The 24,464-nt window shown below is 39.5% G+C and overlaps 2 protein-coding genes across 8 annotated transcripts; one reads left to right on the top strand and one right to left on the bottom strand.

The window, feature by feature from the left end:
- Nucleotides 1-416: 416 nt before the first annotated feature.
- Nucleotides 417-11,740, bottom strand: tfap2a (transcription factor AP-2 alpha). 6 transcript variants are annotated; one of them, XM_079601205.1, is made up of 8 exons: nucleotides 9,902-9,967; nucleotides 8,257-8,283; nucleotides 7,337-7,756; nucleotides 6,325-6,376; nucleotides 4,669-4,897; nucleotides 3,959-4,077; nucleotides 2,468-2,609; nucleotides 417-1,833 (listed from the first exon to the last, which is right to left on the bottom strand). In XM_079601205.1, the coding sequence occupies exons 1-8, from the start codon at nucleotides 9,950-9,952 to the stop codon at nucleotides 1,545-1,547; spliced, it is 1,329 nt and encodes a 442-aa protein (XP_079457331.1). In that variant the 5' UTR covers nucleotides 9,953-9,967; the 3' UTR covers nucleotides 417-1,544. The 6 variants fall into 6 exon arrangements, with proteins under 6 accessions (XP_079457331.1, XP_079457327.1, XP_079457329.1 ...); XM_079601201.1 differs by lacking the exons at nucleotides 8,257-8,283; nucleotides 9,902-9,967 and adding an exon at nucleotides 11,610-11,740; XM_079601203.1 differs by lacking the exon at nucleotides 8,257-8,283 and having other exon boundaries at nucleotides 9,902-10,025.
- Nucleotides 11,741-20,802: 9,062 nt separating this feature from the next.
- Nucleotides 20,803-24,210, top strand: tmem14ca (transmembrane protein 14Ca). Of its 2 annotated transcripts, none has more exons than XM_079602693.1 (5): nucleotides 20,803-20,946; nucleotides 21,251-21,335; nucleotides 22,151-22,252; nucleotides 22,400-22,487; nucleotides 24,071-24,210. In XM_079602693.1, the coding sequence occupies exons 1-5, from the start codon at nucleotides 20,818-20,820 to the stop codon at nucleotides 24,126-24,128; spliced, it is 462 nt and encodes a 153-aa protein (XP_079458819.1). In that variant the 5' UTR covers nucleotides 20,803-20,817; the 3' UTR covers nucleotides 24,129-24,210. The 2 variants fall into 2 exon arrangements, with proteins under 2 accessions (XP_079458819.1, XP_079458820.1); XM_079602694.1 differs by having other exon boundaries at nucleotides 20,861-20,942.
- The last annotated feature ends 254 nt before the right edge of the window (nucleotides 24,211-24,464 follow it).

Genomic DNA, 24,464 nt, shown 5'->3' with positions numbered 1-24,464 from the left:
TAAATCTACACACATTCACTTCAAACACGAAAGAGAATTCATTGTTTTTTTGAGTCATTTGGCTTGGCAAAAAAGCTCCCTGCCATATTTGAATGATCCTGTACTCTGAACTAAGAGTTGAAAGTAAGTTTTTTTTATTATTATACTTGAGGGAAACAATGGGTTCAACTGCTTATTGCATGGAGCAATCGTCAAGGGAGAGTTAAACTCAATTACAGTAACTGTGCTGAATAGGAGAGAGAGAGAGAGAGAGAGAGAGAGAGAGAGAGAGAGAGAGAGAGAGAGAGAGAGAGAGAGAGAGAGAGAGAGAGAGAGAGAGAGAGAGAGAGAGAGAGAGAGAGAGAGAGAGAGAGAGAGAGAGAGAGAGATACATCGCAGCAAGCAGTGAATAAAAAGTAATGAATAAAAATCGACATGAAGCGTATCAAATATTTATTTTTTTTCTGGGCAACAAAGAACTATAATACATTGACAGGCATGGGAGCTATTGCCAGCACAGGTTTATACAATACAGATAAAACCGCCTCCAATTTAGACAGTGGACACACAAGATATCAGATGGTCCCAAATGTTGAATTTATTCGAAAGAAAAAAAAAAGAATTCATAAGACAATATCCATTTATTGCTCTTGTGGTGCTTTGAGGGAAGAACAAGAGGTGATTGGCACAACACATAAAAAGCTCGTATAAAAACAAGAAGATAGAAACACAAAACTAGCATCGGGGTCTCTGCAATAACCTTTTTCGATCTAAAACTGAATGGCATAAGGATAATATAGAGAAATTGATGTTTATTTCTTTTCGATTTGTTCACTTGCTTCAATGTCGCCTCAACATGCTACAAGAGGGCTGAATTGAAATATCCCAGAGAAGAATACCCCAAACTTCTGTTTTCTAAGAACCATAAAACCACATGAAGAACTAAGCGAATATTTAAACCCACTAAAACAGGAGGCACCAGATAAATAAAAAAGAAGTTTGAACAGACGTACCATATTTACAATTCCCATTAAATTACACATAAATAAATATATACATACTTGAACACAGATTCCCTCATATAACCGTGAATCGTGTTAAATTCAAAGTTCAAGTTGGTCGCTTGGTCGATTGAAAAGTCAGTTCTTGGAGTCATGGCATGGAGCTGTAGATTTTTTTTTTTTCAAGTTTATTATTCACAATACTGATAGAAAATCTTCCTCTTTCAGCTTCTTGTTGTCACATGGCTACAATCGTAAATGGGGATACTGAGGGAAATCGCTGAATTTCAGTCCGTTGAACTCATTCAAAGTGAGTTTTATGAAAAGTCCTGCTGTTGCAGATCTGTACTCCTCTCATTGGCACACTGCTTTATTTTGATTGAGAGAAAAGCCTTGTCCGCGAATCCCAAAGTGAACTGTTTTTTTTTTAAGCTACTATTTAAAAAATCAAAAATATTTCAAAATGTCAAGATCGGGAGATGGTGCGTTCAATGTTTCATCTTGATCACTAGTGTGTTTGTTATGCATTTTGTCATATATCAATTGGGATGCGGTGGTTGGACATCACTTTCTATGCTTCTCGTCTTTGTCACCCCCTTTTGACCCCGTCTCATTGTGGCTGTTGGGGTTGTTGTTCAGGTACATTTTGTCCATGGCTTTAATGGCCTCCGTCAGATAGTTCTGCAGCGCCGTGAGGGCCGCGCACATGGCCGGAGTCCCGAATCCGTGAGAAATAAGACTGAAGTGGGTCAAACAGCTCTGAATCCCGGGCTCGAGAATGGGCTGTGGACGTGAATTCCCCAAGGGCGAGCGGTCTTGGGAGAGCAGGTCCGTGAACTCTTTGCAGATTTGTCTAGAAGGAGACACAATGTAGGATGCGTGTCAGGATGAAGCTAATTACAGCTGAAGGTATGAAGTCAGAAATGTATTAGTAAGACTATGTGCTCCTTATGTGTCCCTTAATCAATGGCATACGTATTCCTTCTGACAGCAGCTCGTTGGGCAGTGTGGAGTCAGAGCGATGGACAACTCAAGTTCAGTTTGAAAAGAGTGTCGCATACGCATATTCTCAACCGGAGACGTGAGCATTGGATTATTAGGCTCCATGCCATCTAAAGAAGAGCGTCGCCTTTGCTGATATTTTTTAATGCATCGTCTTTTGTATGTATTCTTTTTATATATATATAGTTTGACTTTTTATGTATTTTTCCATTTGTAGAAAATCTATAAAACAATGTAAGGATGTAGCCTACAGGTTGAGAATATATAGTCCACAAATTTGTGTATTTTACGAAATCACTCGGCCTCAAAAAGAAGACATTGAATCCAGTCCTATTTATTAATATCTAGCCTACACAGATATTAGCAGCTCTGGGCTACCCACCAAGAAAGAAACTCCAACAAATGCATCACGACAATTAACGCGAAGAGACGCAGTCCTAAAGATAACTGCGCTTTGACATCTGACTAGTGAGAAAAGCACTTACTTCGATGCCAATAACATGTTTTTTCTTTGGACTTGTTCATTTGGGTCTGAATGTTGTCGGTTCACGTATTCAGCTACCGCCTTGGCTGGAAACTCAGTCTCACATACATAACCGAAATCTCTGGCCAGATGCACAGCTTCACCTAGAAGAAAACGAGAGTCAGTATTTATGTTACTGCAGTAAAATGTAGAGTAATGAACATCTTTCATAATTGTCATCTAATTAACGTTCTCGGCCAATGAGCAGGACATCGCTCTCTATCAATTCTGACAGCATTAATGCACCATTATTTTCCATTATCTAGAAATTAGAATTTTGTCAAATACATGCGTCTGCATGCACATTCCTTCTGAGATTAACATACTATGTATAACATACAAAAGATACTATGTCATTGATTCGTGAGCTTTTTGTCAGGAGCCTATTAGAAGGATGTTTTATAGCCTTTACGAAATAAATTTCAAAATGCTAAAAGTAAACCTCCTTCTTATACTTTAGCAATGTAAAATAGGTTACTCCGACTAGGTCTGTGTGTTTGTTTGATTTTTTTTTCTCTCAAGTCTTTGGTTTAATTTCCTGAAACAGTTGGAATTTTACTGCGAGCCTTCCTGTCATAAGCCTATATCCGGAAGAACGCATGCGCCAATTAGCATCAAAGCTCAACTCTACTAAACTGCTTTCCATAAAATGGAGCAGATCATAAACAATAACAGCACTTCAGAAAGCCAATGTCCTCCGACTAAATCAGCGTCTGCTTGCGTGTCCACCACCCCCACCCCTCACCCTTATCTCGCAGGAATCATACATTTCTTCAGGCTCATTACCATACAAGACTAAATTTCAATGAAGCACGATGAATATTACATTCAGTCTTCAGCGGCAATGATTAACAGGAACCAATGAACCGTCTCCAGCTTTCACCTTTAAAACCCATGGCATACCAAATATCACTGCACGGAATAATCACCTCCAACTTTGCAAGCAAAATGGATTTATTCAACAGCAATGGCATCTTCGCAGTGCAACATAATTAACTCATTTATATTTTATAATAGGCTTTCAACCTACAGGTCAACTGCATCAAGCCGACAAGGATAAATCCACACATAATAATAATAATAATAAATAATAATAATTTTCGGATGTAGTGCCTTATATACAGCAACTGCACAAAACAAAACGTCATAAAACAACACTGCTAACATGGCACAAAGTAGGCCCGAAAGACACCCGAATCCACACCATGCTCAAACTTAAAGACAAGTGGTCCTGTTGAAAGGGAGAGAGGGAGATTCCTGTAATCCCACAAAAAAAGGTATTTCCGAATAATAGCCTATCCTGATTCCGTTTTCTTTTCTTATATCCTTCATCATTGTTGCTTGCTAGACAAACTCTCTCTCTATTTCACGGATGAATGAAAATGCTGATTTGGAATGAAAGCTGCATTAACCACCTGCTTTATTAAAAATATATATTTATCAGGAAACTTACCTTCCACCAGTGACGTCAGGAGGGTAACGTTGGCAGCTTTGCGTCTCCCTGCTGGTAGATTTAATCCGATTTTATCTAGTTTTTCTCTTAAAGATCTTCCGCCATTTTTAGATTTGGCCCTTTGAAATAAATGACAAAAAAATAAATAAATATATATAGGCTATATTATGTGTAGTTATTTCTCTTACTGATATAGGCCCATGTTACATATTTTACAGCATTATATACACAGCTATATTTACGTATCATTTAAATTATAATTTATAATAGTTCTATGCTATTTAAGACTGGAGCGCGCATGAACTTAAATAATTATTATAATAATAGCCTAAGCAATCATGTGTCGCCAAGAGCCCTAATAACAGCTGTTCAAGTAACTTTTTATGCTAAAAGCAATACCTATACTTTTAAACACTTTGTTTTAGGGGCCCTGCGATTGAATGTTTCAAAATTAAAAATCTTTTCAAATTAAGTCTGTCATATGTTATTAGCCCACTGTAATCACGTGAGATTTAATTGCCACACTAAGGAAGTGTCCATTAAATTGTCTTGCATTAAAGACATGACTGCATGAGCTCATTGCAATTGGGTAGGCCACAATATTTTGCCTATAGGGTTTGACTTCAAAAGGCTACCATGTTTGGAGTTTGGTGACGGAAAGCGCTTGATAATATATAATTACTGGTATATGCAATGGACGTCCAGCTCACCTCCTCAAGACCCCGCCGAGCAGGGAAGCGTTCAGGCACTCAGGCGGAGAAAGGCGTCTCTGCACCTCCGCTACTGTGACTTTGTACTTTGACGTTGAGCTGAGAAGAGACAGACGACCCGGAACCGAACAGAACACTTCGTTTGGGTTTACCACACCTCCAAAAAGCCCGTCCTTATTTATCGGTATGGCAGAGACATTGCTGTTGTTCTTGGATATGGAAACAGGACCTTGACAAAAAAAAGAAAAGAAAGAAAGAAAAAAAAAGAATATGATTAGACCCCCCATTCGAGACTACAGCACCAACCAAATGAAAAAAAGATGAATTACTGCAGCAGGCAGACTTTGAGTAAGATTAGACATATGCGTTGATATGCACATCCTCTCGCACGCCTATGTGGAATCAAAGGCAGTATGGTCTTATCAGAGAGGAAGGAAAATAGATACCACAGCAATAGCTTTTCATTCAGCTCATGAATGTAACTGCTGGAATATGCCCCAAGTAATAAAGTGGCCCAGCCATCAAAATATTTCATATTATATCACAATGCGACTCCACACCAAGCTCGGTGAAAACGACAGTTCAACATGCATGGCATTGCTTCAATATTTACACTGTTTGGACATCTCTAAACAAACTGATAAAAAATAAAAAAAACGAATGTGCACGCAAATGTTGATAAGCTGAAATCTATTGTTAACTATAATCTATTTTATTACGATTAGGCTATTTAAATAATAATAATAATAATATAATAATAATAATCAAATACCGATACAATACTTCCGACAACACAAATGGGTATTAGCCTATTTCTCTTAATTCCAAATTAGTTTTAAGCGTTAAACAGTCCCTAACCACGCCACACAGCGCCATGGACTGATACCCACAAATCCAAAGGCTGCTCAGACTCACACACGAGCGCTTACAAATAAGTGTTCCGGCCTAAATCCTGCTTCAGCGCCCGTTGTTACTTTATGTGCTAGCCGGAAACAAAAGCACAGGCACTTTTGGATAGATCAGTAGTGACATTAATAGCTCAGGGGAGACTAATAGAGACAAGAGGAGTTAAACGAACTCGTGAGATCGCAATTATTACGTGTATGTGCGATGAGTATTTTTGTGGATTTATGCATGGTGCATCAAATTTAACATGTCAAAGATTTCCCATTGTTAAAGCGAAGAAAATCATATCACTGCAACGAAAACAACTCGATCCAACACTCATTCTCCTGCAGCTCACATTGACCAAACTGCGATGATCCAAACGAAACAAAGAGGGACGTAGGCTAATTGCAAAAATGACTAAACTGAAAATTATACAGCCGGCCTTTGTTAAATCTGTTTTAACAAAAGCGTTTCATAAACGAAGGGCTTCTACACGCGTTTCTCGCTTCATCTTTGAATGACACATTTAGCAAATTTCATTAAAGGTTACCGTTTTAAATGTGACTAAGCTAAGCCAAGCACCATCGTAATAACAGAGACAATAGTGTCCGCTATGGAACACTTTGTTAAAATGGTTTGTGCCTTATCGCCAGGCTATCTCAGGGCCTACAAATTAACCCGATCCGTCTCTCAGCAAGCACGGGTAGTCTTTACGAGCGGAGAGCTGCTAGTTGAACCACGTACGGTATTAGAGAGGAAATTGCTTACCTTTCTTGATTACAGTTTGGTCTGGGATGTGAATTCCTTGATCATCAACATGCTGCAAAGATCAAAAAGCATATTAATAATGATCGAAAGTTTGAAAACATCGTACTTTTTTTTTGCAAACAAAATTAAATGCAGCCCAAAGAGAAAAAATGCACAAACGCTTTACATAGTAATTTCATGATTATACGCACACTATAAACTGCATCTTTAAAGACAGTAGGCCTATAGATATTTCACCTATAAGTCTGTACGGTCTAAAATAATAAAAGTTTAAACGATGCTGTGTTATAGCCTATCATAAAATACAATAATAGCAAACATATTTACTTAAATTTTATCTACCAAAAAATTAGCAAGAAAACATGCAGTTGCGGTGGAAGAGAGGATTTTATAGCCTCGATTCGTGAGATCTCTTCAGCAGGCACACTGCAATCAAATTACTTATGAAAAGGGGGGCAGCCAAGAATCACGTCCAAAAATGACAGACAATATTAATCAAAAAGCTCAGCACACCACTCACTTTGTGTTGCTTGGGTGAAAAACAGTGAAGAGAAGAAATCCAGTAAATAATTAATGAAAAATGGGATTGTCTTTATATTATTTTTTAATTATTCGCGGTGTCGTTCAACAAATATAGGCTAATCTTACATAAAAATGTCATTTATTTTCTATTATGTTTCCTCACAAAACATGGTATGCTCATCATAAGCTTTTAAGGCAAAAAAATATCGAACGTAAATCACCATTAACTGCAAATACAGCCTCACTTTTAATAAAAAGGATTACATTCAAACACCATTTAAAAAACTCCCACATTTTTTAACAAGTTACTGTGACAAAAACCGTTGTGTTATACATTACTATAATTTTTTCAATAAAACAGCTACTTTAATAATAACAACTTAAATATGTTACCCAGTATTTGACTGCCCGAGATTATTCTAATAGCACCAAGCAGCAGCAAATCTGTATAATGCATGTTATATTATAAGATTTCAGCTTTTCTCCTCACCTGAACATCTTCTAAAGAGTGAGGTATTCCATGGATAGGGATTGAATCCGTGAGTCCAGTATCAAGGCCGTGACCCGAGGGAAGTAGCACTTCTCTGCGGTACTCCCGGCACAGCTGATGCGGTAACCCGCGGTGCTGGTGGAGCAGGCTGCTCTCCTGACTCTGCCGCTGGCCGGGCCAGCCCGGGTGCTGTGGCTGCGGCTGGGCGTGCAGAGAGTTGATGGAGTACGGGTCGTTAACATGAGAGTAAGGGTCCTGAGACTGCGGGTAGATGGGCTGGTAGGGTGGCGGAAAGTATGGCGGCTGGAAGTCTGAGTTGGGCGTGTGAGAGAGCGGAGGAGCGCTGCTGTACGGAGACTGGCCCACGCTTCCCAGCTGGGGTAACCGGGCTGTGCCATTGCTGGTCCCGTCATGGCGATCCTTAGGAGAGAGAGAACGATACAGTGCTATTTTAGTGCTGTTTTATATGGGTTTTTTTTTCTTTCTATTTTTATTTATTTTTAAGGAGAAAAGAAGTGATTTGTAATCGCATATAGGAAGTAGGCTAATTTGTTATTTCAACAGAAAACCGATCAAGCTTTTGATTCGGTCAAGAACAACAATAACAAATACAACAACACTACGTTATAGTTATAATTATAATTAAAGCCCCACGACTATCATAATACATGTTATTCTACATTAAAATTTACAACAATAATTTGTTATTCATTTAGCAATTAAAAATCCGACTGAGATGCAAAGAAAAATAACCAGAGCTCACATCAAGTATAAAGTCTTTGTAATAGCATTTGATGCTACCAAGAACAGCTTGCATGATGGAACAGACAAAACGATAGGATTAAAAAAAAAAAAAAAAAAAAATCGGAGAGTAAATGTTGAGCGCAGTCTTCAGATCTTTACTCCCGACAGTCACTCACCATCGCGGAAAAACTGTGCACTAACATCTGCGAAGATTCTCGGGGACTTCAAAAGGCAAGAATTTCAGAAGGACAAAACGAAAATGAACGTGCAAATTAAATCAAGCCAATAACAATTGTAGAGCGAGGTGGCGGTGGCCGGCGTTCAAATAAAGCAATAATCCATCACAATCTGGGTAAATTCCCAATGTTCTTCATCTGCTCTTTAGATGCAATGCTTTTTCTCTAAAGTTTCTTAGATCCCTTTGGCGTCTCCCGGCTCTGTCAGTGAGCTGTTCCCTCGCTTGAGCTCATGTTAGCACAGATCTGCCTCTTCCCCTGCACTCCTAATAGTAGATATTCATGACTATTAATATTACACGAATACTTAATAAGAGAAGAATGGTCGGAAATCGAGCGTGAAGCGAGGAAGCAACTCAAGGCAGACTGCACTAAATGACGTCCATTGAATGAGGAATCAGTATATCTAATCAGAGATGAGGAGAGAGAGAGTGAGTGGGAGAGAGAGGGAGAGAGAGACAAAAAGAGGGACATTCTCCAGCGTCTGACGAATCAGAGAGAGGGGGGAACATTTTAAAAGGTTCGAGGGCAAGCAAAAGTGAAAGAAAGACAGAACGAGGGGGAAGAACACAAGGAAGGAAACAATGTGCACCTCTGATTCTGGTGAAAATCCAGCGAACGCAGAGTGCATCTGGCCTGGCACATTTTTACTGTTCACTGGATGCTCGTCTACCTCATTGTTTTTCACATTAGTCCTCATATGCTCGTTCTCCATGGCCCAGTAGAATCCCTCACCAGGATTTTAACCACGGCCGAGACACATCAACACACGCCGATGCAGCTTAACTCACCGCGAGAGCAAATATTCAACAAACTTTACGCGTGTCTACTCACACACATTTTCATATCATGCGCGATTATTATGAAACCGAATGTAATTATTATAGGCTACAATCAACTCGATTCTACGCGCTGAAAGAAACTAAGGACGCGCGGAGTGCAGAGGTTCTTTCCTGATCATGGCGTGTGTGATTCTCCAGAAAGGAGCGAAAACACGTTTTACTGGCTTCGCCACTCCAAAAACTACTCCCATATATTACTGCATTCACCACAAACACACCGTGGTAAATAAAGAGGGGGAAACATAAAATAAACTGAAAGAAAAAATAAATAAATTGACAAATAGGCTACATTAATTTTAAAAACGAATTTAACCACTGCAAAATGTTTTATTTATTTTTTTAACCACAACTATGTTTAGTACGTTTGTTTGTAAGTCTTTTTTTCTTCTTCTTCGTATAGCCTACACACATTTCGATATTGCGAATGATCCATTTTAATGATCCATTTTTGTTCTATAGAATTTCTACTGGCAATGAATGGGTTATATGTGTATTATTATTATTATTATTATTATTAGCCTATTGTTGCTGTTGTTTTATTACAATGTTGAGAAACAATTACATGTGTTCTGGATCATGCAGTAGCCCATTGCAGTATTTTTTTAAGTGTTAAATAAAATGGTACACACAGCAAGCCAGTTTAAAAAAAAAAAAAAAACTGACTGAGTGAAAAGTTAAACCGTTCAGAATTTTGGTAAATATCATGCAACATTTTGTATTAAAATCCTGGATAAGCCGCTTACCTCACAGTCTTCATATTTAATATTATCAGTTAATTTCCAAAGCATTTTCATTGGTTGTGGATAGAGTGAATTGCGTCTTCGCTTGAGTTTGACACAAGGCTCGAGCTGCGCGCTCAGATCTCCCTCTAATGGTGAAAGAGAGAGACTCGAGCGCTACTGTAATAACCCTCATTAGCATATCAAGAGACCAAAGCCAATGAATATACACAGGTAGAACCTGCAACGAGAATTCCAGTAAGAATACCTTTACCGAGTTTCATGTGTATTTCAAAAGGGAGCAGTAAATGCAAGGGTTGATATCACTGGTGAAGGAGGATTTCACCTTTTCATTTGTATTAATCATCCAATTGAATTTATTCACAGTTGAATTAATAGGCCAAGAATAACCTGAACCAAGAAAAAAAAAATCTATCTTTGTATCATAGACCAGATTCTTTGCATATACTCGCATTTTTCAAAAAAGTTTTAAGCGTTTGAATCTACAACCCAGGAGCAGCCTGTAAAATATATATTAAACAATGCTAAACTACTGCAGCATGCACGTGCTTCAGTGGGCATACACTGCTTCCAGTCTGACAATTGTAAACTGTTGTTTTAGTCCTATAGTGAGCCCGGGCCTGTAAAATACTCTCAACACTGTTATGCAAAGAAAAGGTCGATTCTTCAGTAGGTATACACCTATTTAGAACGTGTTACGGCGCAATTTGATAAATGTAAATAATTAACACAACAACATGGCTTGTTAAATGTGAATGAGGTCAGGAGACAGGTCGACGACTCTAAGGCGTTGTCTCTCCCTTATCTCCATTACCATTTTTGGTGGGGTGAGTCCAGTTGTCATTAATGAGAGGCCGAAAGAAACTAAGACACAATGACGATTAAGAGAGGCAGAGAAACGCGCAATAGAAATGGATGGGTGCGCTGCTTTGTTGTTCGCTGCTTATTGATTAGGGGTCCACATCACTGAAACCAATCGCACAAAAGAAAAGCAAAACTAGTCTTCATTCTTTAACACTATTTGGCAATCTTCACTGTGAGAAAATTGTCCATTCACAATAGCTACTGGTGTCTAAATAAACCTAGTCTGTCAGTTATGTATGGCGCTATTCACAAATTAAATACCACAATTATTTTTTGATTTTTACTCTTGTTTGTGTATTTTTTTAGCCTACTTTTTTTTTTTTTTTTTTCATAATGGACCACATCGACTTAAGGGTCGTGTGTGACAAAAAAAGAACACATAGGAAAACAGTGGAGGGAAAGTTTATAAAGAAAATAATAAAAAGCCCATTCAGTCTTTCCCGTTAAATGCTGCACAGAATGAAATCAGTTAGCCTAATACAATTAAAACATTTACACCAGGCAAAATAAAATAAAATAACATAGCAACCAATTTGGCCTATCTGACAAGTTACCTAAGGAGTTCCTCATTTTAGAAACTCTGATCATAAGACTATTCCACCGTTGTTTCGCCATTGCCTTCACTCTCGCCGTCTCAAATGCAAACCTCTCTGCGTGTTCTATCTATATAGCATAAGCTTTTGTGTGTAGCATTTTATTTACAATGGTTAATGACCAATAGGCATAGGCTACTGTCTGGAGAACTTGTTGAAAAAGCTACCGTGGCGAAGACTTCATTCTAACTTATATGGAAAAGTAAAAGCGAGCACTGCATCACCCTCATAGCCTTAAAAGGAAGATATCTTACCTGCCAGTCTCCCATTTTGCCCATTAGTGACATTCTTGTGTCTTCTCGCTGAATTTGGTACATCACACCGTGTTATCTCATTGGGTCTTGTGTCCTTAAGCAAAATTCCACTTTACCTGAACAAAATCTACTCACCTGGCAATAAAAACAGAGGACCACCTCACGGCGCATGCGCTCTGGTACGGGCACGTGTAAGGCAACGACACCTGGAAAAGGTAAAAGCAATGTTGAGATTCCAATGAAGAGTGTGACATTTTCACCTGCTGTTTTAAGTGAAACGTTTTAAAACTGCATCTTGCTCAGGCAGCATGCATAGGCCTACCAGTGTGTTTTCAGATTGTATGCTACATTAGCAGTTATATGCGCCATTCGTTACACCTAAAATGAATACTGTGTTTTATCCTTTAAATTTAATTTAATATAGTTTCACTATAATAAATTAAAAATGCATTATATATCTTTAATTTGAGCATAAAAAAATTACTGCGCGAAATGTCAGCTAAAACAAATAGCCCATATCACAAATATGACATTCAGGGAGGGACGAATTTTAGGTTGTATTTTTTTATGTTTTTCAAACACAGAGCACCTCGGTTGTAAGTGTCTTGTGTGTATGTGTGTGTGTGTGAGTGAATGAACCAAAGTATTTAAAAAAAGAACTCGCGCATCTCGGAGAGTGACTAATGAGAAATGAGCCTGAGTGCTGTAGCCTAAATGATGGCACCCCCTGTCGCTTCAGACAGGACTTTATTATGCTTTATTTTAACACCAGAAACACATATATTAGTATAAGTATTATTACTGAGCTAATTACTCAAATAAAGTGAAAGAGTGAAGGAAAAAGAGGAAAAAAGTGGACGCGGTCAAGTAATTTCATACACCTTTAAGCACAAATACATATTGTCCACAAATGCATGTAGCCATACAGTCTGGTAATGAAGTGTGTGGTCAGAGGTGTCATTCTGACCTGTTTAAAAGATAGGCCTACACCTTTTTTAAAATAATAATTTTATGATACACTTTATGATGACGAAATTTAAACTAGATTCAGTAAGACCTGGCGACAACAGGTTAGAATAGAAATAGGCTATAATACGGTAGCCTATGGAAAACAGTGTAGTAAAAAAAAAAGGTAGAGTTTGTTGATACTAAAATATATACAATTTAAAACTCAACTTTTTTCTAAAGAACTAAATGTCTTTCAAATAAGCTCCAAAAATGCGGCTCCGTCAAAAAAAAAAAAAAAAAAAAACTGCTCCAAGTAGCTTTTCGTTTACATCCAAGACATCGGTTAGTTGTTTATTTATATCAATATTGAAAAAATACTCTATATTTCATTATAATCAAACCACTTTATCTTTTTGTGCCCACCGTGAAATATGAGAGACATTTTCTAGACTGGAGGATATTGTCAAGTGGCCTAAATGTTCGCCCTCTAATTCATCTGATGTTCTCTGGCGCCCTCTATTGGAGAACAGTCTGCAGAAGTCAGATCTTTCCCAAGTTCCACGTTTCCACCTGTCCATCTTATCGACCAGTTCAAATCCATTACCCTTAATGACACATTTGACCTTCTCTTTTATGACTCCATGGGAGCCTAAAAAAGTTATAATTTGCCAGAAATACACGCCTGCCCTGATACCTTTTTAAGCATAGACTAGCCTACTTTAAATAATTATTGAAATCACAGCATTTAAATAAATAAATAAAATAAAATAAAACATGCAATTGTTCCAATTACTCATTTTGTATTGTCACAACCAACGTTATTAAATATGACTACTAAATATGTTTATAATTTTGTCATCTGGCGCCATCTAACGATGGTATTTAAAACTACAGCAAAATTACTATTTGCTTATAAGAAGATCGCATAGCCTATAATAATCCTTGTATTCGTCTATTAGGCCTATGGCAGATGATTAATCTGGAAGAAAAAACTGGCTGAAAAAATAAGTAATGGGTTATGTAATGGGTTATGTAAGGTGTAGAGGCTACTACACCTTAGTTTTAAGGAGTCTTGTTGAATACTAATTTTAAACTATTTTTTAAAAATACATACACAGGCAATTTCAGTTTTTTTCTGATTTTCTGATTTAGTTTAATGCCATGCCACAACTGATCTGCAAAATAGTTTTCATTAAAGTAAGCCATATCTTTGCAACTATATTCATTTTACATTTTCTTTCCCAAATCTTTTCGGTTACACTTTATTTCAATGGTCAACTTTTAACATTCTAATAGCCTAACTTTGCAACTAGGCTACATGTCACTTAACTCTTGGAGTATTAGTACTGTAGTAGACTGTTAAGTTATGGTTAGGTCTTAGGGTTCGGGTTAATAGAAGGTTACTTGTTGTCAGTGGAATGGTTTGAATAAAGTGTCAGCAGATATTATGCAAACAGTAATACTCTATTGAGAGTTAGTTGACATTTTGCAAAGTTACTTATAGTAATATAATGTCTAAAGTGGAGCATAAAAAATAAAGTGTTTTCTGTAACAGAACCAAAGACAAGACAACAGACCCCTATAGATGCTCTGTAGAGGAGTAAAAGCACAAAAATGGAGCATGTGTTATAAGTAACTTAAAATCTGATCTGATGCTGTTACCGGGAGAGGAGGTGTTTGTTAAGTGGGATTGATGTTGGGTGACTAAAGGAAAAGCATTTGGCAGGTGTGTGGGAAAGATCAGATTTCCTGGAGTCTTTGGACTTTTTCCAGATTGTTTCACCATGGCAACAAAAATGTCCTAACTCTGCTCTGCTATCTAGACCACAAGGAACAAGAATACTGACATATTGTTGAAGAAACATATTCGTAATTAGTTCATTTGCCTTTAATATTATTCTCTCAGATGGTGAAAAACATTGCAATATTATTAAATTAGAGGTTTGGGCATGGTGGCTTGTTGGTTTGAGTACTCCTGACTGAGCGAGGAGACCTTCTGTGAGATTGCATGTTCTCACCGTGTCTGTGTGGGTTTCCTCTGGGTGCTCCACTTGGGTGCAGAAGGCTTACGGCTGTGAAAGAGGCGTCGACTAGACAGCAGGTAAGGACTCCAGGTACGGTCGGCTCTTCCCAGTATAACAGGTGCAGAGGGCTTACGGCTGTGAAAGTGGCGTCGACTGGACAGCAGGTAAGGACTCCAGGTACGGTTGGCTCTTCCCAGTATAACAGGTGCAGAAGGCTTACGGCTGTGAAAGTGGCGTCGACTGGACAGCAGGTAAGGACTCCAGGTACGGTTGGCTCTTCCCAGTATAACAGGTGCAGAAGGCTTACGGCTGTGAAAGTGGCGTCGACTGGACAGCAGGTAAGGACTCCAGGTACGGTTGGCTCTTCCCAGTATAACAGGTGCAGAAGGCTTACGGCTGTGAAAGGGGTGTCGACTGGACAGCAGGTAAGGACTCTAGGTACGGTCGGCTCTTCCCGGTATAACAGGTGCAGAAGGCTTACGGCTGTAAAGAGGCGTCGACTGGACAGCAGGTAAGGACTCCAGGTACGGTTGGCTTCGCCAGTATAACAGGTGCAGAAGGCTTACGGCTGTGAAAGAGGCGTCGACTAGACAGCAGGTAAGGACTCCAGGTACGGTCGGCTCTTCCCAGTATAACAGGTGCAGAGGGCTTACGGCTGTGAAAGTGGCGTCGACTGGACAGCAGGTAAGGACTCCAGGTACGGTTGGCTCTTCCTAGTATAACAGGTGCAGAAGGTTTACGGCTGTGAAAGGGGTGTCGACTGGACAGCAGGTAAGGACTCCAGGTACGGTCGGCTCTTCCCAGTATAACAGGTACAGAGGGCTTACGGCTGTGAAAGTGGCGTCGACTGGACAGCAGGTAAGGACTCCAGGTACGGTTGGCTCTTCCCAGTATAACAGGTGCAGAAGGCTTACGGCTGTGAAAGTGGCGTCGACTGGACAGCAGGTAAGGACTCCAGGTACGGTTGGCTCTTCCCAGTATAACAAGTGCAGAAGGCTTACGGCTGTGAAAGGGGTGTCGACTGGACAGCAGGTAAGGACTCTAGGTACGGTCGGCTCTTCCCGGTATAACAGGTGCAGAGGGCTTACGGCTGTGAAAGGGGCGTCGACTGGACAGCAGGTAAGGACTCCAGGTACGGTTGGCTTCGCCAGTATAACAGGTGCGGAAGGCTTATGGCTGTGAAAGGGGCGTCGACTAGACAGCAGGTAAGGACTCCGGGTACGGTTGGCTCTTCCCAGTATAACAGGTGCAGAGGGCTTACGGCTGTGAAAGGGGTGTCGACTGGACAGCAGGTAAGGACTTCAGGTACGTTTGGCTCTTCCCAGTATAACAGGTGCAGAGGGCTTGCGGCTGTAAAAGGGGCGTCGACTGGACAGCAGGTAAGGACTCCAGGTGCGATTGGCTCTTCCCAGTATAACAGGTGCAGAAGGCTAACGGCTGTGGAAGGGGTGTCGACTGAACAGCAGGTAAGGACTCCAGGTACGGTCGGCTCTTCCCAGTATAACAGGTGCAGAGGGCTTACGGGTGTGAAAGGGGCGTCGACTGGACAGCAGGTAAGGACTCCAGGTACGGTCGGCTCTTCCCAGTATAACAGGTACAGAGGGCTTACGGCTGTGAAAGGGCCGTCGACTGGACAGCAGGTAAGAACTCCAGGTACGGTTGGCTTCCTCCCAGTATAACAGGTACAGAGGGCTTATGGCTGTGAAAGGGGTGTCGACTGGACAACAGGTAAGGACTCCAGGTACGGTCGGCTCTTCCCAGTATAACAGGTACAGAGGGCTTACGGCTGTGAAAGGGGCGTCGACTGGACAGCAGGTAAGGACTCCATGTACGGTTGGCTCTGCCAGTACAACAGGTGCAGAAGGCTTAGAATTCGCAGCTACTCAATTACTTCCTCGGAGAACCCCAGACTGTAACACAAGGCAGGACTGATGGGCCTGTGACAGAACTCTGTACATTAAGCATGCAGTAACTTCACTTCAAACACACGGTGGGACACAGCATTTCCACACGTCACTCTCACCCACTCCGTGAGTTTAAGGCCACGGCCCACCTCCTTCCCCGGTCTTGAATGCGCGGGGACCGATGAAGCTCCCGAGGGGAAATCCTGCCGATGGAATGCGGCTAGAGGAGAAAGTTCACTGTCTCGCTCAGAACAGTGGGGACTGTAAGGAGAGAAGATTTGGCGACAATGATCACGTGTCACAACAACTGTCTTCACATTCAGGCGTCTGGGCTCCTCTTCTATTCAACTCTTCTCATATACAATATATTGGGGTGTAAATCAACATTCAAATACGGCCAGTGAAAGGTTGGTACTTATCTTCACCCAGGTGGGTAGACTCAGTGCTACTTGGTATAGGTATCGCCCTCAACCTCTCTGTTCTTTGCCACCCAGTTCTTCCGCAGAGCAGTCTCGCCAGCCGTTTCGACCCACAGAAAATCTCCCAGCCCACCTCGACAGGAACAAGACGATACACAGCCACGACCCAACACGAGAGAGAACGAACACCTTCTCTTCTCCCCGCTCTGCTTTTATCTGTCTCTCAAGGCTACGTGTCCCAATCATCAAACAGCCGATTAATCCGCCACACCTGCTGTCACTTAGCCATCAGCGGCTGCTGTTACTATGGTAGCGACCCACCCGAGGCTGGCTTGCTGTTCGGTTAAAGTCGCTCCGGGTGGGAAAGTCTCTCCGCGAACTTTTTAGTTCCGCCTCTATTTCGTCACCTTGTGACACACACACACACACACACAAACAAACAAAGAAACAAACAAACAAACAAACACTGTTTATGGCAAAGAAGAAATCACTGCATTTGAAATACAAAAAAGCAGGCAAGGACTCCAGGCACGGTCGGCTCTTCCCGGTAAAACAGGTGCAGAGGGCTTACGGCTTTATATAGGCAGTGAATGGCCATTTCTGTTTTGAAGTCCGTAAAATTGCAACTATCCATCATAAAATTGCTCCACACAGCTCTGCGGGTGAAGCGATATTCATAATTTAATCATAAGTAAGAACGGCCATACGCAGTCTACTTATGCATAAAGCACAACTTACGTATGACGTCAAACATAGCGTAGTGCGTCATGGCGTACCGTAAATATCAGCAGTCGATTTACTTGCAGAAGTTGCGCTTAGACTTAAGTGGAATCCGTATGTTCGTTTGGCCGGTTGCTACTTATTTCACTTTATGAAGTTTTAAATATGGATATTTTTCTTACACAACTCGCTTCACTTCAGAAGGCCTTTATTAACCCCCCAGAGCCGTGTGGAGTTTGTTTATGATTGATGGATGCACTTTTATGATAGATAGATGCACTTTTATGGACTTCAAAATAGAAATGGCCATTCACTGCCATTGTAAAGCTTGGAAGAGCCAGATTGTATTAATCTTAAAAAAGAATGTCATATACACCTAGGATGACTTGAGGGTGAGTAAATCCTTTACGTAATATGTATGTTACAGTTTTTCTCGATTGCTTACACACATTTCTTGAAACTATGCCTCGTATTCTCACAACACACACACTACTACTTAGTCTTACACACTGGGGTAATAAATTCAAAACAACATTTCCAAAACTGGTAAGTTATGTTGCTTGTGGTTTCCCCCCCTCACAAACCTTTTCACATGATGAACACAAAAGACACAACCAATGGAGACATTGGCATATTTTTATTCATGTACTACACAGTACAAAAAAAGTATTTACTCTCTCCTCTAAAAAAAATAATTATATTTATAAGATGTGTGTGACCATCATATGACAGTAAAAGAGAACACACAAACCTTATTCAAAAATGGAATTGTATTGGAATGGTAAATAGTGTTGGTACGTGACAGGAGGGCCTCCACTCAAGGATACAATATGATGAACAAGTCTAAGAATGTTCCACGTATGGTTGAAATACCATCATTGGCCTAGAAAGATAACAGTCTGGGAGTCAAGTCTATAAAGGAGTAAGGATGCTCTCCCTTCAATGTTACACTCTGCAGACACTCTGTGTGACTGTACGACTACTGACCTTTTCTTGCAAGAAAATACAGTTTTTGCCCATTGCTTAAACACTATAGACCCATGCTTAGACTAAAGTAACACAACTTGAAGCTTTTATTACCATACCTCAAACACATGTACCCATACCTTAAATAAAAGCGCTGCTTTGCACTCTAGTTGCAATTCTGCAACACACTTACTCCTTTATGCAACACACTTGGTCCTGCATACTACACTCTATTTCATACATAAGACACTTCGTTAAAAAATGAAATCTCAGGGTGCCATTTGGAAAACACATGTATCCAAAATACAAAACACATCCGGTAATTGCTACCACTCAAATACATACCTGAAAGCACTTACTTGCAAAACTGAACACCAATCAGCCAGCTACAAAAATAAGAACTTTGCAAGCATGGATGGAGGGAGAGCAATAGGGAAAGGTAGAGGATGAGGAGGAGGATGAGGAGGAGGATGAGGAGGATGAGAAGGATGATGAGGAGGAGGATGAGGATTTTGAGGATGAGGATGAGTATTTGTGAAACATACCATTACTTACAGTACATGCCCGCATGCCTCTTCTGCAGGCAATGGAACAGGCCAGCGGAGACATTCAGGTGACAGCAATCCATGGATGGTTTCGACATGCAAGGGGATATTTTGATCCATGAGCCCACATATGCGCAATTGCCATGATTTTCTGTGTTTACATAGTGTTTTTTCTATTATTTTTTATTTTTTTGCTTTATCTGAATTCATGTTACTGCAATGTACAGTGCTGCAATGTACAATATTGAGTAGGCCTATTTGCTTTTTTGGCTGTTTGAAAAAGTGCCTCCTGAAAATATGCCTTCTGAATAAACCCTGAAAATCAAAGACTATAATGTTTTATATAAAGTAGACTAGTGTGTTCCCCCTGATCTGAAAGTGTATGCATATGATGCAAGTATGTGTCATTTTGTCATCAGAGTTATATTTTGACAAAGGAATGTTAGGTTTTGAAAGCAGAGTTTAGGTGTTGATAGTAGAGTTTCAATTTGACACAGATGTGAATGGTATATTTCCCAGTGTTGTGTCATGTTTACTTGTGTGTAGAGTTTTGGCACAATGAGCGAAGTTTTGCAAAATGTGTTCAAGCAACGGGCAAAAACTGTAAACCTCATCAAAGACAATTGGAAATGTTCGCTCTTATTCAGTGATAATTTGTTTGCCACCACACCTCCATGAAGCTTCTGATGATGGAGGCGACGGTGAAGCGACTCAAATTTGGCTGTACTCGTTGCCCACCCTATAGTCATACCATGGACAAGGACAAGGTCAACTAAAGTGGCTAGAATTTCATCCGAGACTGCCCTTGCCCTTCCTCCTCTTCCTCCTCGACCTATTGCATCATTTCTCTGTGGTTCCATTGTTCCAAAACTCAATAAACGGATTCGGGCCCTTTTATCTATCTATTGAAGGATCTGATTGATGTGTGTTCAATTTTGACGTAGTGTTTTCTCCTGGGGGTTTTCACTTTGTGTGCTAACTGAGCTGAAGCTGTGCTGACTTGAATGTACATTTTTGAGTGAACAATATTGTATGTGAGTGCTTTCTAAATGACCACATATAGTCAATGAGAAATGAAGGAATTTGTGTGTTGAGATTTGCAGTGACAGTTCAACAAATCTGACTCATGTGTCAAAACCAGGGAATAGTGTTTATAGTTTAGTGAAATAGGTGTACTTTTTGATAAATGGCATTATGGTTTTGAAATTTTAGTTCAAAAGCCTGCAATCAAGAAAATCATATTTTCATATTTTTTAAAGGGAATATGAGATCTGAGGAACTGCATTACAGTAATAAAATATATGAAGCAAAACTAGTTGGGAACTAATTGGAGATATTATTGTGTTAGAAATACAAAAAAATCACTATAATCATGCCGTTTTGCAGTGAAGATTGTCAAAAGAAATTATTCCATTCGCATCGATATGTAGGCTAGCCTATTCATTTCTGTATTTCACTTTCTATCATTAGGGCAAACTCCATCCAATAAAAGTTTGGCCATATTCTCTCTCTCCTATATCAAACAAGAAAAAGGTTTTGTTTTGGACTAAAATGTGACAAAAAAAAATTTCACACTAAAGGTCGTGTACCATTTTTCAAGCAATCAAAGATGTTTGGTGAAATTTAAAACGTTTGGAGTAAACTTCATTTCCCATAAGTCCACTTCAGAAACGTTGTAACGGATGTGCGTCAGATGCGTAAGGTTTTCATTGGCGTTTGAGTTTGTCAGTCATTACGCAATTCGACTCGACCCTCACACACACACTCCACCACCAGACAAGGACGTCAGGCAGAACAGACTCAGGCAGCGAGTATTTACATTAATTATATTACAGTGCTGTAATTTAGAATAGATTATTTCGAGTAACATCATCAAATATTATGAATAAACACAGTGTTAGCCTCTGCATTCAGAGCTGATAGCACACATGCGGTTTATGAACCGGTCATGCACTTATCTAAGATCTGAGTTTGTGCGTGCAAGTTTCAGTGTGTTTAAGTCAGCTGTACAATAATCTACCCATGCATTGTTGTCATTTTTAAACAGGTGCACGATTGCAAACAAGGCACACACTGGCTGTACACTGTCTGTGTTTAAAATGTTTCTGTGTTCAGGTGTTGATGATGGCAGTAGACTGGGCTGGTTATGGATACGCAGCACTAGTAACATCTGGAGGAGTCATAGGATATGTCAAAGCAGGTAACGAAAAAGCTCAAGGAGTTACCATGATAGAGTTTACTTTAGAGCCCAAGCTGGTTGCTGGTCATTAGCTTGTCAGGCTGGTATTAGTTAGCTTTTTTTTTTTTGTTAGCTGGTCAGACTGGGAAACTGGCCAAGACTGACCAGCTAAATCAGCCAAACACCAGCTTGATCAGATTTTATGCCACACATGCACCACATTTATATACGTTTTTTAATCTAAACCAACTTGGTTCTTCTATATTTGATACAAAAGTCATACACTTTGGGACCAGAAAACTTCCTTAAAGGAGGAGTTTAGCCCTGTTGTACCCTAATGATTTTTCAGAATTGTTTTTTTGGATTATAACATGCATAAGATGCTCAAGAACAAAACTTGAAGTGAATTAAACTCTGTGATGACTGTTGTCTTATGTGGAGCTGCTTTATAGCTGAATCGAATTTGTTTTTATAAGTGATGAATTTTGCAACATCAACCGTTATTGAACCTTACTCAAACAGACATTAAACTCTCTTGAGCTGAATAATGACACTTGTCTTTTTATAGGTGCTTTACAGCAGAATTTTGATTAGTCTCATATTTGATAAAGTTTGCGTTTTTGAGTTATTATCCTGTTTATTACTGTCAGGCTGCTTTGAACCCATATTGTATAAAGCATTAGGCTATATAAATAAGGTGACTTGACATTACATCTAAATGCTGAAAAAAACGACAACTTTGTTTTGTACACTGAATACCTCATGCCACTTTATGCAATTTATACCATTCATCAGTGTTTTAGTACAATTAATGTTTTAAATCTGTTGTACTGCAGGCAGTGTCCCGTCCCTGGCAGCAGGACTACTCTTTGGGGGTTTGGCTGGCTTCGGTGCTTACCAGACATCACAAGATCCCAAAAATATTTGGGTGTCTTTAGGTTTGTATTTTTTTCAGGGCACAGCAATTATTATTGTTTTTTCAGTCAGAAAGTTATCTAGGAGCAGTATATGTGATTGTTTGTTTTATAAAATTAAGTAATGGTGATGTTGAATTACACCATCTGTCATCAATGTTTCTCTCTCAGCTGCATCCGGAACACTAACTGCTGTCATGGGGAAGAGATTCTATAACTCACGCAAAATCATTCCAGCTGGTCTCATCGCTGGAGCGAGGTATCTAACACACACCACACACTTCATTTGTCTAATACAGGGATTCCCAAAGTTTTTGTCAGCCAAACCCCTTTAAGATTTTAATATTGCAGTAATTTAATGGCATATTTGCATTTCTCTGATGTTGAGTAATGGTCATATTACACGCATTTAATCAAAATATTTAATATTAAAGGGTTAGTTCACCCAAAAATGAAAATAATGTCATTAATGTCTCACCCTCGTGTCGTTCTAAGCCCGTAAGACCTCCGTTCATCTTCGGAAAACAGTTTAAGATATTTTCGATTTAGTCCGAGAGCTTTCTGTCCCTCCATTGAAAATGTATATACGGTATACTGTCCATGTCCAGAAAGGTAATAAAAACATCATCACAGTAGTCCATGTGACATCAGTGGGTTAGTTAGAAGTTTTTGAAGCATCGAAAATACTTTTTGGTCCAAAAATAACACAAAATAAGACTTTATTCAGCATTGTATTCTCTCCCGGGTCTGTTGTCACAGACGGGTCTGTTGTCAGTTACGCTGATGGCGCAAGACGCTGATGACGTGTTATCTGGTGCGCCCGAGCTTCATTTATAGACTGAGGGAAACGCACGCTGTAAAAGTGTCTCATCCGCGACATGCACATTTACGCACCATTAAAAAAATGATATCCACGCAAAAAATGTAGAATAGCTTGAATATAGCGTCTCCCTCAGACTGTAAACGAAGCTCGGGCGCACCAGATAACACGTCATCAGCGTCTTACGTCACTGTGGAGTCCTGAACGCAGATTCACAACAGACCCGGGAGAGAATACAATGCTGAATAAAGTCTTATTTTGTGTTATTTTTGGACCAAAAAGTATTTTCGATGCTTCAAAAACTTCTAACTAACCCACTGATGTCACATGGACTACTTTGATGATTTTATTACCTTTCTGGACATGGACAGTATACCGTATATACATTTTCAATGGAGGGACAGAAAGCTCTCGGACTAAATCTAAAATATCTTAAACTGTGTTCCGAAGATGAACGGAGGTCTTACGGGCTTAGAACGACATGAGGGTGAGTCATTAATGACATTATTTTCATTTTTGGGTGAACTAACCCTTTAAGTATTTTACTAATTTAGGTTTTAAACCCTGGTCTAAAACCTAAATTATTTTTGTTCTTGGCTGTTAGTAAAATAAATGAACTTCTAATAGAACAAGACAAATAAATCATTCTCATGCAAATTCCAGCCAAATGTGTAAAGGGGAGAATTAAAAAAATATTACATTATGGCCTGGTTTCAGACAGGGCTTAGATTAAGCCAGGATTAGAGCTTAGTTAAGTGAAGACATTTAAGTAGCTTTTACAAACTTGCCCTAGAAAAATAAATCATGACTGGTGTGCATCTTGAGACTAAACAACCTGTATGACTTTCTAGCATCAATGAAAAAAACAAGAACTATAATAAAAGTAGTTCGCATGCCTCATCTGCTGGATTTATTTTCTTCTGAATTCATCCAATAGCTTTGAGTAAAGAACAGACCAACATTTGTCTTGATGATATAATTTTCAGTTTTGGCTAAACTATTCCTTTAATTGTTCCTTGCAGTGTCCTGATGCTGGCAAAACTTGGAGCTGGAATATTACAGAAACCTCAGCAATCATGATACCCATACAGAAATCACCATCTACTTTCATTCAAGAGTAGTCATTCTTGCTGAACAACATGTAATTACAGCTCTTAGTCATTATAGCTATTTTGTATAAAATGTACAATAAAAAAAATGCTGTTAGGTAAATTTCTGAATTAAAGACTTGTTTAAAAACATGCCCATTTATGCTTATAAAATACTTACAAAACATTATTTATTGATTTAACTTCAGTCCAACCCAATAAATGCTATCTACATTATATGTTCATGTGATAGTTCTCAATTTCAATTTCAGAAAAAAAAAAAATGATACAAGCCATAAATGATACATGAGAATAATAATAATAAAAA

This window comes from Phoxinus phoxinus (assembly GCF_949152265.1).
Source record: "Phoxinus phoxinus genome assembly, chromosome: 24".
NCBI lineage: Eukaryota > Metazoa > Chordata > Actinopteri > Cypriniformes > Leuciscidae > Phoxinus > Phoxinus phoxinus.
This window is presented reverse-complemented; position numbering and strand designations above follow the sequence as displayed.